This window comes from Lemur catta, chromosome 2 (assembly GCF_020740605.2).
Source record: "Lemur catta isolate mLemCat1 chromosome 2, mLemCat1.pri, whole genome shotgun sequence".
NCBI classification, from domain to species: domain Eukaryota; kingdom Metazoa; phylum Chordata; class Mammalia; order Primates; family Lemuridae; genus Lemur; species Lemur catta.
The window spans coordinates 141450215-141464246 of NC_059129.1; the positions used below are offsets into that span (position 1 = coordinate 141450215).

The 14032-nt window shown below is 45.6% G+C and overlaps 1 protein-coding gene across 1 annotated transcript in view; it reads right to left on the bottom strand.

The window, feature by feature from the left end:
* Positions 1–912: 912 nt before the first annotated feature.
* Positions 913–14032, bottom strand: part of PRKN (parkin RBR E3 ubiquitin protein ligase) — a 1113312-nt gene continuing 1100192 nt past the window's right edge. Inside the window, exons 11-12 of the mRNA XM_045544705.1 lie at positions 11012–11129; positions 913–3303 (exon numbers count right to left, since the gene is read on the bottom strand). Coding sequence (XP_045400661.1) covers positions 3191–3303; positions 11012–11129 — 231 coding nt within the window. The 3' untranslated portion in view covers positions 913–3190. The remainder of the gene's footprint in view (positions 3304–11011; positions 11130–14032) is intronic.

A 14032-nucleotide genomic window follows, 5' to 3' on the forward strand; every position in this document is an offset into this window, starting at 1 on the left:
TTCCTGGCACTTGCAAACACTCTATGTTGGTTTTATGTTGTTCATTACTTTGTTCTGTGGTCCCCACTGACTTGTTCCTTTGTTAACATTAGTGAAGGATGACGGAGTGCTTCCTATGTGCTGGGCAGAGTTCTAAGTGCTTTACGTGAATTCACTCCATCCTCACAACAACCCTAGGAGGTGATGCTGTTACTGTCCCCAAAGTTGACACACAGGTGAGTGGTGGAGTCGGGACTCCCACGCTGGCGCCCAGAGCTCACCCACTTTCTCTGCAGCCCCTGCTTGGCCAACACCAGGGACGTCATTCCCACAACCTCTGTGTCTCCTCAGAGCATTTTCCGTGGCCTTTGGCTGTGAGGGGACCCTCCGTGCGTGCTGCTTGCTAATACGTGGACAGCAGCTATCCAGGAATGTTCCATTCCAGATCACTCAAACATAGGCTCATCGTGACACGAACAACGCGTGACCGTGAAAACAGTTCTTATAAGTGCAGCGTCAACACGCTGCAGCAAGGGCAATGCAAAGTCACTGAAATTTTCTAAAATGACACAAGAGAGAGAGCCTTTATGAAAAGAATTTCCTAACCCAAACTTCCCTTTTAGAAAAATTTACTAGTAAGGCAAGAAAGTAGCTGTTAGATTTTTGAATGAGAGTTGGCTTTTTGGGGCCCTTTCAAATTTTGATAGCACTTAAGGAACTACTCTAATTTTAAAAAGAGAAACAGCTAAGGTTAGCCCAGAGCAACGATAAAAATGGCCATTTCGCTGTCAGGCAACTGTCTCAGGCCACTAGTGTGGCCCACGGAGGAGCAGCCTTTGTTTCTCTCCCTCATCTTCCTCGTTGATACTGAAAATATCTTCAAAGACAGACTCAAAAGCTCTTTTGATGTCTTTATTGACAATTTGTGTACAACCTTAGACATAATAGTCAGATATTTCTTAACACATGTCAGAGGAAAATAAAGATTCTTCTACAAAGGCTTTACTTTTATTCTTTTGATGTATTCATATTTTGTTACACCGTTCACGCTCAAACAAGAGTTTGTGATTCATGCTCATGCAGAGTGGCTGTTTTTCTTTAACTTATTTTAAGAATCACTGTTCTGAGAAAAAGAAAGAAAAAGAAAGCAAGAAAGAAAGAAAGGAAGGAAGAAAGAAAGACCGAGCACCCCCAAGAAAGAAAAAGAGACCACGCTGGACAGCTAAACAGCTCCCAAAACTCACGGGAGCAAAACTCTTTCAGGCATTGCAAACCCAGCACACCGTGCACATTTGGAAGAGGCAATAATGAAAACATCATTAAAAATAAGCTACGGATGATAAACAGTGCTGCATGCTCCACAGGACAGTGGGAGCCAGGTGACTGTCACATTGGGTCAGTGTAAGGAGACGCAATTGACTGGGATTGTTGGTGACGCAGTGTCAGGCCCTGATTGGGGTCCAGACTGAGTGTGGATGGGAGCCGTTGGGATTGGTGGGCTCACACTCGGTGACCTTCCTTTTCCTCACACTACACAGACATCCCATCGTTTCCATGGGCTCTTTGGGCCCCTGGACACAGGTCTGGCAGTCGGGGCTGTGCTGAGCAGGTGCACCACCCCACGGAGCCTGGGGGGCTGTGGGCGCTGCTGTGGCTGCCCCGGGGCCGTGCCTCTGAGGGAAAGGACTGTCCCCGGTGGCTGGAAGAAATGGACCGTCTGAAGCAGTTAGGTGAAGACGAACAGATGTCTTTGGGATGTGACTTGGAAAATTTCTGAGTCCATCCCCTCTCTTCCTGCCAGCAAGGACTTCAGGCGCTACATCTGAAAAGAGAAGCCCGGCTACCGATTTCATCATTTTCGGAGACTCTACACCCAAACGGGACTCCATGTGCTGGGGTGACTCATCATGCCCTCAGTCACGCTCACGATCTCCCTGAGACGTCCACAGCTCACAAGGACAGAAGACAGCGGCTGTACCTTCTCCACTATCTGCACACGGTGCGGGGCGGGGGGAAATGTGGCTTGCCACATCTAGTGTTAATCTTTTTGATGAGTCGTGAATATCTCAGAAAAACAGTGGAAAATCTGATCACTCAAATTCAGTCCATGTTAACATGAGGAATATTCCAGTTGCTTTACTGTTTGAAGAAAAGTACTCTCCTGGGAGGAGCCCAGGAGGCCCTGCCAGGCTCTTGGGCCATGCAGGCCGCGGGCCCAGGGCAGGTGCGCAGAGGCAGCGCCGCCCGCTCACGGAGGGAGTCAGGCATGTTTGTATTCTGACAGTCTTGAAAACGCTCCTCTTTCAAGCTTCTGATTTAATAATGTGCACTTTCCTTAAGATGGAATATCGTTATGAAACCTTTTCTACATACGGCTCCTTTAGAGGCCCTTTATCCATTAAATTTATAGTGGAGTCAAATGCGCTAGCTGCAAAATGAATACTTAAAATCAAATTATAGATTTTGTAATATTTTAAGAAAAACAATCTCTTCTTAAAGTTGCAAATAATTAAATGGAATGAAAGTGCATTAAGTTTTGATTTTTTCCCTGTAATTCAAACACTCAACATTCAAAGTAACTTTCACAATTTCTCACTTAGTTGACAAACTGATTTATGCATAGTTGATATTTCACCAATGTAATTTATAAAGATAGAATTCTTGAGGATAAACAAATATTTTTGACTATTGCCTGGGGCTCTTTGGGAACAGATGCTCTCTGAAAATTTAAATAAGAACAGTGTTCTTAAAGCCATGAATATGGTTTTGAGAACGCACTGCAGAATCTTACAGAGAAGCCCCTGAACAGTTCCCTGAAACTATTTCCCACCTTGCTGATGGTTTCTTCACAGTATTTACTGAAGGTAAAACGCAGGAAATTAAACCTGAGAAATCTCTCTCCATGTTACTGACCCAGCCCGACCTGAATTCCCGTGAGAATTACGGTGCACACCGGGCACAGGCATGGGGCCTTGATCTGTTCTCTGCTGTTGGCTCCTGAGGCCTGATAATACCTCTTGCTGGTGTCACAGCTGGCTCTGCTGTTTGTCATGGACACAGTGAAAAGGATACAGGAGCTTGTTAATTTGCTTTTGTGATTTTGGAAAGGGAGTTTGAAGTGTGTGTGTATGTGCGTATTTGGAAAGGAAGTAGCAAATGAAGGTAGGACGCTGTGCGTGTTTCCGTCTGGGGTGGTGCGGCTGGCGTTCAGCTACACGTCGAACCAGTGGTCCCCCATGCAGGTGCGGTTCCACTCGCAGCCGCAGTTCCAGCACCACTCGAGCCGGCACTGGGGCTGAGGACACTTCATGTGCATGCATCCTCCTGCGGGGACAAAGGACACAGGTGCACACGTCTGGAAAACACGAATTCCCACACCAACACACTGTTCTAGAAGTCACTTTCTAAATGAATAATCACGAGCAATACAAAGGCAGAGACAATCTGATCTGCAGAAAAAGACCAGAAAGCACAGTAAGGCAGCTCTCACGTTAGGACAGTCATTAAAAAAAAAAAGGACAAAATTGAGGCATGCCACCTTCATCCAGAACAAAATTTATTTATTTATTTATTCATTCATTCATTTATTTATTTAGAGATAAGGCCTTGCTCTGTCACCCAGGCTGGAGTGCAGTGATGTCATGGTAGTTCACTGCAGCCTCCAGCTCCAGGGCTTGAGTGATCCTCCTGCCTCAGCCTCCCGAGTAGGTGGGACTGTAGACATGAGCCACTGAGCCAAACTTACTTATAAATATGAGTTTATTGTCCTGAAATGGGATTTAGAGACAAATGCTTCATGTTTCACAGAGAGGGGTCAATTCCCCATTTATTAATACATATATTAATATAATTTAATAATATAACCTAATAATTTAACATAATATATGATACTTTAAATATATTATGATTTTTTATCATTTCTATATTGCTATTTGGCTTGGCAAAACTCATAAAAAAGGAATTGGGAGAGCATAGTACTTTCAATAGGGAATATGACCCTTGATGCTATCCAAAATTTTATTTATGATGAGAAGGGTAGAAGGATAGAAAGGAATAATGCTAGGTGCTCTACATATATTATATCATTTACTCTTCAGAAACACCTTGAGATCACAGCATTACTCCGTTGTAGAATTTCCTCAAGGTGAAGCACTTTTAAACAGTGAAGGCTGAGATTCAGCCAGGATCTCTGTGATTCCAATGTTCTTCCTTTCACAGAGCAGGGTCTCTGCAGCACGAGATGAAAAGCCCCTTGTTTGGGGGCTTATTTTGGAATTATTCACCTTCCCCTATGGGCTGAATATGGTCCCTGTTTGCCTCCGGGGCTAGATGCCAGGTGTGCCGGGAAGAGAAGAGGAAGTTACTCGTGTGAAGCATTGTGCAAAGAATGGTCTCCGACCAAATTTCTAAGGTAATCCAGGCACGAGCAGTTTCTTTGCTTGAATCTTGTGCGGCACCGAATGGGCTCCATTGTTCAATTTTACCATTTATTTTGCTAATTTGTTTTTTCTTACCAAATTTTCCAAGTAATTGTCTCGGTACTGTCTCCCTTTTATTATTAGAAGCCTGGCATGAGAACTTCCACTAATTTAAAATACTTATGGATATGTAGCTATAGGTATTTGATTTAGAGTAATTTATATACATGTAAAATCCCCCCATTTTTGTTTTTACTTCTTTTTGGTTTGTTTTAAAGATCATAAAAAATTACAGATGTGCAGAAAGTAACGGAGAAAACTTACAACACTTTTATCTTAATACTTTCCATTTAGGATTGTGTCCTTTTCAACACATATGTAACGGGTGTATATGTTGTAAATAATACGACAAAATAGTGTGATACTATAAAATCACTTAAGTTTCTCTAAATATCATGCAGAATTATTGAGCAATAAATTAAAACTCAATGAACTTTTAAAGTAATTCTAAAGGAAAGGGTGAGAATGTTTTCGTATCGTGACGTCATGATATATGTGTGCATTGGTTTTCACCTGGGTTCCTGGTTCATAACTCCCTTAGCCCTTAATATAGTCTGTTGTTATAATGTTGGGGCGCTTTAGGCCTCAGAAAACAGAATCTCTCTCTCTCTCTGACCTTCCCCTGCCCTCCTTTCACCAGCCTAAGGCAGGACTCTAACCTTCCCCTGCTCTTCTGCTGTGGGTCATAAGACCCCCATTCTAGAGGGTCCTTCCCACCCCGCAGGCAGGGAAGAGGAATCTGCACAGACAGGCCCTGCGGGTCCCCACTCTGTCCACTGGTGTCAGGTCGCACCCCTTCCATGCAGGCGCATTTCCACATGGCTGTCCGTGCTTTGGTCATGCCTGTCCATGGCTGTCCGTGCTTCGGTCATGCCTGTCCCATGAAGGCTCCCTAACAGGCCCAAGAGGACAGGGCTTGGGCAGCTTCCAGTTGGCCGGACACATGCAGGGGCCTGGAGGGCGGTGTGTCTGGAGAGAGCAGGGAAGCTCATTGTCCCTCCCCGAGACCTCGCCCTGTGCATCTCCTTCATCTGTATCCTCTGTAAGATCCTTTCTAATAAACTGGTAAACGCTTTTCCCCGAGTTCTGTGAGCTGCTCTGGCAAATTAATCGAATCCAGAGAGGGGATCGTGGGAGCCCCAGCCCAAAGCCAGTTGGGCAGAAGTCCTGAAGGCCTGGACTTGCCAGCTGCTGTCTGGGAAGGACGAGGAGGCAGCCTGGGGACCGAGCCCTCAGTCTGTAGGATCTGATGCTCTCCAGGTAGACGGTGTCAGAACTGAATTGGGGACACCAGGTGGTGTCCGCCGCAGAACTGACTGCTTCCTTGGTGTGTGGGGAGAGACCTCCACACAGTTGGTCACAGAAGTTGTCTGTGTGAACTGTTGCTGAGTGAGAGACTAGAAAAAGCATGTTGAGTATTGTTTTTTTCTACACTTAGACCCATTATACCAAAATTCTAACGGATCTGGGATGCTGGCATTGTAAGTCATATTTTATTATGGAAACTAGCATCACAGTGGCATGGTAGAATGAGAAGAAAGGAAGTAGGAAGAGAAGGTATAAATATAAAGTTATTAACATTCTTTCCTGGTGCTTAATAGGCACGAGGCTATTGCTAGATCCCCTAACGTGAGGAACAGCTAGGACCATAACTCTAAAAACTTTGCCAGTTTAGAGGTAAATGCAAGCAAGAAGCTGATGGAAATGTCCCACGAATTTGTGGATACTGACATGAAGGGAATGTGGCTTCCCTTAGACTGGATTCTGTCCTCAGACTGACACTCAACCCATGAAACAGAGAAGCAGAAAGGAACGCATCCAGGCCCACTGACCCACATCTTATCTTCCAAACTGGCACAACCCAAGCCTGGGCTAACCAGGAGGCCCGTGCGGTGTGGCTCCTACAGACCTCTGGGCCAATCTCCCACCCTCCCTGCCTTCGGGGCCTGCCGGGAGGGGCATCCATGGAGCTCCCTCGCCCTCCCGTGGTCGTGGGCAGAGACTTGCCTGTTTTTATTGATTCTTTGTCTCTGGTTATACATCATCCATGTTTATTATAAAAAAGCATAAAAAGAAAATGAAGTCACCCTTGATCCCATTATGCCTAGAACTACCCACTGTGGCACACAGCTACTGTTTCCAGTCTTATTTTCATTCTTTCTATTTTTCCCCATATGTACAAATTTATGCTTCAACAACTGACATCACGTGCTGCTTGTTTGTGGAATTCCGACTTCCCAGTGAGGACGGATCGCAGGCCACCCCTGCTTTCACCACGTCTTCGCTGACACGAAACACGCACACCCCTGGCTGGTGAGAGCTTGCATGTCCACCACGTGACCTCCTTTAATCCTCATGTCAACCTGCGAGGAAGCGCTGCTGCCAACCTGTTCCACGAAGGGGAAACTGGTGCTCAGAAGGCCACACAGCAGGTGGCAGGGCCCAGGTTTGAGCGCAGGCGGGGGAAGTGCAGAGTCTGTGCTCTCAGCCCCCACAATGCTGCAACGCGGGCTGCTCGGGGCTTTGCCGTGTCTGCGTCAGTATAAACCAGTCTCTCTCATACTGTGATCATTGGACAGTTAGATGATTTTGAGTTTTCCCTAATATAAATAATGCTGCAATTAGCACCTTTTTTCCCTAAAATGTGTGTGTGTGTGTCTGTGTGTGGGGGGGGGGGTTGGTGGGTGTATGAGCATATTGTATATTTCACATTACTTATTTAGGGTAGATTCCCAGAAGTAGAATTATTGGGTCAAATAATATAAAAACCTTAAAGTCTTTATATATATTGCCAAAGTAGTTTCCAGAAAAGTTATGCTAACTTATGATGCCCTCACCAACTTTGAGGATTATCATTAAAAACAATACAAGCAAAAAATTAAAAACCTTTGACTATAAAATGTGTTGGGGAGGATCCCTTCCTTCTCCATGTTGTGGAATAACTCCTGCAGGATATGCACCTGTTCCTCTTTGCAGGTCTGGTAGAATTCAGGTGTGAAACCATCTGGTCAGGGAATTTTTTTTTTAGGAAGGTTTTTTATTACTGCTTCAATTTTGGGCTGATATCCACAGACCAATATCCCTTATGAATACAGATGCAAAAATTCTCAATAACATCCTAGCAAACTGAATTCAGCTGCTCATCAAAAAAATAATCCATCACTACCAAGTGGGCTTCATTCCAGAGATGCAAGGATGGTTCAACATACACAAGTCTATAAATGTGATTCACCACATAAATAGAAGTAAAAATAAAGACCATATGATCCTCTCAATAGACACAGAAAAAGTATTTGACAAAATTCAACACCCTTTTATGATAATAAGAACACTTCACAAAATAGGCTTACCTCAAAATGATAAAGCCATATATGACAAACCTACAGCGACATCATACTGAATGGGGAAAAACTGAAAGCATTCCTGCTTAGAACTGGAGCCAGACAAGGTTGCCCTCTATCACCACCTTTATTCAACATCGTACAGGAAGTCCCAGCCAGAACAATCAGATAAGAGAAGGAAATCAAGGGCATCCAAATGAGGGCAGAAGAGGTCAAACTATCACTCTTTGCTGACAATATGATCTTACATCCAGAAAACCCCAAAGATTTGCCAAGAGACTACTGGAATTGATAAATAAGTTTAGTCTCAGGTTACAAAATCAATGTACACAAATCAGTAGCATTCCTATACACCAACAACAGTCAAACTGAGAACCAAATCAAAGACTCAATACCTTTCACAATAGCAACAAAGAAAATAAAATACCTAACAGTATATTTAACTAAGGAGGTGAAAGACCTCTATAGGAAGAACTATGGAACACTGTGAAAGGAAATAGCAGAGGATGTAAACAGATGGAAAACCATATCATGCTCATGGATTGGCAGAATCAATACTGTTAAAATGTCTATATTACCCAAAGTGATCTACAGATTCAATGCAATCTCTCTTAAAATACCAACATCATTTTTCACAGATCTAGAAAAAATAATTCTGTGCTTCATATGGAACCAGAGAAGAACCTGTATAACAAAAGCAATCCTAGGCAAAAAGAACAAAATGGGACGTATCAATTTACCAGACTTCAAGCTATACTACAAGGCTATAGTAACCAAAACAGCATGGGACTGGCATAAGAACAGAGATATAGACCAATGGAACAGAACCAAGAACCCAGATATAAAACCATCTTCATACAGCCATCTCTTCTTTGACAAAGCAGACAAAAACGTACACTGGAGAAAAGAATCCTTGTTCAATAAATGGTGCTGGGAAAATTGGATAGCCACATGTGGAAGACTAAAACAGGATCCACACCTCTCACCACTCACAAAAATCAACACACAATGGATAACAGACTTAAACCTGAGGCATGAAACCACAAGAATTATAGAAGAAAATGTTGGAAAAATTCTTATAAGACATTGGCTTAGGCAAAGAATTTATGAAGAATACCCCAAAGGCAATCATAGCATCAACAAAAATAAATAAATAAATGGGACCTGATCAAATTAAAAAGCTTCTGCACAGCCAAAGCAACTATCACTAGAGCAAATAGACAACCTACAGAATAGGAGAAAATATTTGCATGCTACACATCCAATAAAGGGCTGATAACTAGAATCTATACAGAACTCAGGAAAATCAGCAAGGAAAAAATCAAACAACCCCATTAAAAAGTGGGCAAAGGACATGAACAGAAACTTTTCAAAAGAATACAGACTAATGTCCAACAAACATATGATAAAATGCTCAATGTCTCTATTCATTAGGGAAATGCAAATCAAAACCACAATGAGATATCACTTAACTCCAGTGAGAATGGCTTTCATCAAAAAGTCCCCAAACAATAAATGTTGGCGTGGATGCAGAGAGATAGGAACACTCATATACTGCTGGTGGGACTGCAAACTAGTGCAACCTCTGTGGAAAGTAATATGGAGATACCTTAGAGAGCTACAAGTAGAACTACCATTTGATCCAGCAATCCCATTACTGGGCATCTACTCAAAGGAAAAAAAGACATCCTATAAAAAAGACATCTGCACTCAAATGTTAATAGCAGCACAATTCACAATTGCAAAGATGTGGAAACAACCCAAGTGCCCATCAATACATGAATGGATTAATAAAATGTGGTATATGTATACCATGGAGTTCTACTCAGCCACAAGAAACAATGGTGATCTAGCACATCTTGTACTATCCTGGATAGAGTTGGAGCCCATTCTTCTAAGTGAAGTATCACAAGAATTTAACAACAAACACCACATGGACTCACCATCAAATTGGTACTAACTGAGAAACACTAATGGGCCCACATAGAAGTAACATTCATAGGGTATCGGGCAGGTAGGAGCGGGGTGGAGGGGATGGGTAAGAACAAAACAAGAACCTTTGATTATAGCAAATGGTCTCTTACTATGTGATCTGTGCTGGCCCTGTGCACCAGTCACCATCACACACCTCCCCTGCGAGGGCCGCTCCATCTTCCTTCCCTTTCACTCGCCAGTTTGACCTGCACAGTCAGCAAGTGGTGGTCAAGGCTGGAAAGGCCTTTTCTTTTGACCCCACTGATGCCCCCTGCTCTTCACGGCTGCGTGCCGACACTGCACGTTCTAGGAGCATCGCAGCAGCAAAGGGGTGATAATGATGCACTGGGCACATCCTTTTTCTTCCCCAGGAGACCACTGATTCAGAGCTGGAGACTTGGATGAAGCTGAGCCCGTGCCCACCGCTCTGGGGAGTGTCAGCGCCCTCTTATTTGTATCCCTGATGACTTTCCAAAGGACACAACTGAAAAGACTTGCATGCTGCTCATGGCCTGGCCAGGCTTCACTCCACAGCGAGCCCCTCCTGGTAGCCGGCAGCCAGGTGTGGTGGGTGCTCAGTGGGGAGAAGCCGGGGAGGCCGCACCTGGCAGTTCGTTCCACGGTTCATCTGCGGTAACGCTGCTGACTGTGCGACACACGTGTGCAATGTTTCACGCGCAGAAAGAGCTCTGCCTGCACTGGCTGTGATGGCTTTACAAAGGGTGGCACATCCAGGATGGATGGCAGGCAGGTCCCCCATTGGTCACTGTGAGGAATCAGGGCCGGGCCACAGGCATACCTTAAATGTGGACACATAGACTAGAGCTTAACTTGCAGCCATGCTGCAGAGCTGGGGAGACGGCAGATGACGTGGTCATCTGGTGGTGCAGCCGCCAGGGCACAGGAAGGTCACGGGAGGAAGGAAAAACCACAGCCACCACCAATCAGCCACTTATGCTCAACCACCTCCAATATCTTGATCTGAGTTTCTGTGTTTATTTTCTTCTCGTCCACGTAAATGTTGTCTGCCTGACACAGCCATGGAACTCGCTAAATATGTTCGTGTAACATGAAAAATAATAACAAAGGGTGTCGTGTATCAAGCGCTTACCCTACCCACCAGGCACGTACAGATGTCACCTTGTTTAATCTCAGAATCCCCCACTGCTACCACTACGCACCCCACACTCTCCCAGGAGAGCCCCTGACGCCCTTGTGCTCTACACAGCCCAGACTCACCATTTTTTTCAACTGGGACGTGGCAGCGAGGACAGGGCTTGGTGGTTTTCTTGATAGTTTCCTTGGAGGCCTCTTCCCAGCGAGCTTGCTCTGCGGCTCTTTCATCAACTCTGTAGGCCTGGGCAATGCAGACAAAAGGAGTTTAAATTCAGATCTTTATTACTGGGATTAAGTTTAGGTTCCTTGAAACACTGGTACAGGAAATTCTTAAAGACGGAAGTGCCTTTGGGAAAGAAGCCCAAATATCAGCCCCCTTGACAAGTGCCGGACAGCCACTGCACAGCTGGGAGCACAGGGCTCCTAGCATGTGGCACACGCTCACCAGCCAGGAAAGGACAGCTCAGTTTATAGCATGAAGTTTTCTATTCGTGGTTTTGCATAATTGTAATAAGTAACATCTATCAGGGGCTTCGAATGCAGGTAAGATGATCCATGCTTATATGCACTTCTCATTAGACACATCCTCAGGTGTGGAGTGAGATTTTTTTATTTCGCACTGAGGACTAGACAAGTGAAACAATGGCCCAAAGCTGGTAGGTAAGAGGGTTGGTGTGACTGCAGAATCTTTGCTTTTAAACTGTCCTCTACGTCTTATGTTCCCTTCTTGCACTGGAAGATGGGGAACTCCAAATGTCATCACAGAAGGGACAGGAGCAGGAACAAGGAAACACAGTTGATGTGACAGAAGGGACGCTACAGAGTCTTTGCACTCAGCCGTGAGCACTCCTGCCCAAGCCCTGGGGCTTCTGGCCCGGCGGGGCGGCGCAGGCACTCCTGGAGGCTTTAGTACACGCTGCCAAATTAAAAGCATTTTCAGCGGGTGGATAAAATGCTTCTTCTAACAAAGGACACTACGCTCAGCCCAAGACAAATATTCAGAGCTCAACTTCAAGAAACCTCATGTCTATCGATAGCACATTATTGGAGAGTAATTACACACTGGAAAGTTGCAAATTTATATTACTATGCTTCATTCTTTCAGGAAAGAAAGAAAAAAATGATGGCAAAGGAAGAGAAATAATTGTGTCTCAAAACACCAGTTTTCTCTCACTTCTTTTCTGACCCCAGAGCACCCAGAGCAGAGCGAGTGAGACCCGCAGAGGCACCTGCTCCCGCACAGGGCTGTGCACCTACCGTCTGCAGCGGCAGGGCCATCACGCCAGCGCACGGCAAACTCGCTGCCTGGGAGGGCTAAGCGAGGCTCCCAGTGTAACCACCGCACACCAGTGGGGTGCAGGTACCGGATCGGCCAGTTAGCTCGCACAGTGGAGGCAGCTAAGAGGGTTTGAACCTTGGGATGAAAGCGGGAAAAGGAAGAAGCCAGAGCAGCAGTTCCTAATGTTTTCACCTGCAAGGACATGCTTCCCTCTCATCTCCTTTGCAGACTCTGCAGAGAGCTGAATGTTATGTCCTTCCTCAGATTCTGATGCTGAAATCCTCCCCCCAATGTGATAGTATCAGGATGTGGGGCCTTTGGGAGGTGACTAGGCCATGAGGCACTAGTGTCCTCATCAAAGTGACCCCAGAGCACTCTCTGGCCCCATCCTTATGTGAGGACACGATGAGAAGTCAGCAGTCTATGACCCAGACGAGGGCCCTCGCTGGAACCAGCCCTGCTGGCACCCTGATCTCAGACCCTCAGTCTCCAGAACTGCCGGAAATAAATGTTGGTTGTTTATAAAGCCTCAGTCTCTGGAACCTGGTTATAGCAGCCCCAACTGACTAAGACAGACTCCACATTTTGTTTATGAAACACAACACGTTCTCCTTATTTTAAATGAATGCTGTTCTATGGAAGGGCTGTATATACAAAGCAGCCCCCAAATGCCAAAGAGACCCCGGAAGGAGGCAGACAAATCCAGTTTGTCGGTACAGGGCGATTCATGAGAGGAACTTACAGACAGAAGCACGGTCCTGGGCAGTCGCAGGACAGGCAGATGTCCAGACTCAGGGCTTCTATCATATGTTGGGGTAAAAGTCTACATGCTCTGGAACGAATGAGCAGGCGGCTGAGACAATGCTGTGAGTACCACAGCCTAGGAGGACAGGTGACACTTACAGTGGGTAAGTGTTCCTGTATGAAGAGTCATACATCAGCTGGACATTTGGGGGCATTCCCAGGCTTGGGGTTAGTCAGAAATCACATGGTAGATTAGCATATAAAATAGTCACTTTTGTCCCCACAGATGCACAGTTTCTTCAGTATTGCAAATACTGAAACCTTTATCACTGACTCTAGGGGCCAGAGAGGATCTGGAGCCTTAGGCCGACACTGCCGGGGCTGGGCATGGGTTAGTGCACACCGTGGGCAGCAGTGTGGGCTTGACAGGGACTTCAGCACCACTCCACAGAGCGCCTGAAGCAGCCAAGGTGCTCACCGGAGCTTATATGGGACAAGCACACTAAGGACACACCCTCGTGGAGATGCCCACATTTAAAGGCCACAGACAAGAGGAGAAAATACACCAAACCTTAGAAAAAACAAATGGTGACAGTGTAGAATGCTTTTTAGTACCGAACCAGAGGAGTTTCTTTTAGGCGGGTAGGACGGCCAGCTCTCTCTCGGGGAGGGGGTGGGGGCAGGGGTTCACTCCCACCTGCACCTGTTGAGGGCAGGGTGGTTTGCGGCCTTGAAGAGTTAGGGGTCGGCTTGTAGAATACTGGTAAGATGTGACTTTTTTGTCTGGTAGAGAATATGTGCCCACAGGTTATGGTTTTATTTCCCCACAGGATATGAACCAGCCCTGCATATGACTTAGAAATCACATTTCAGCATTCCTTTCCCACGAACTACCCGGCATCCTGTCCCTCAAACGCCCATGGAACCAGCTCTCTTGTCCTTTTGCTGGTTTTCCCGTTAATTCGATGACTAAGATGTCAGAGCAGGCCAACACGTGTGTAGCAATCATGCTGTGACAGATGCAGGATGTCAGAGCAGGCCAACACGTGTGTAGCAATCATGCTGTGACAGATGCAGGATGTCAGCACAGGCTAACGTGTGTAGCAATCATGCTGTGACAG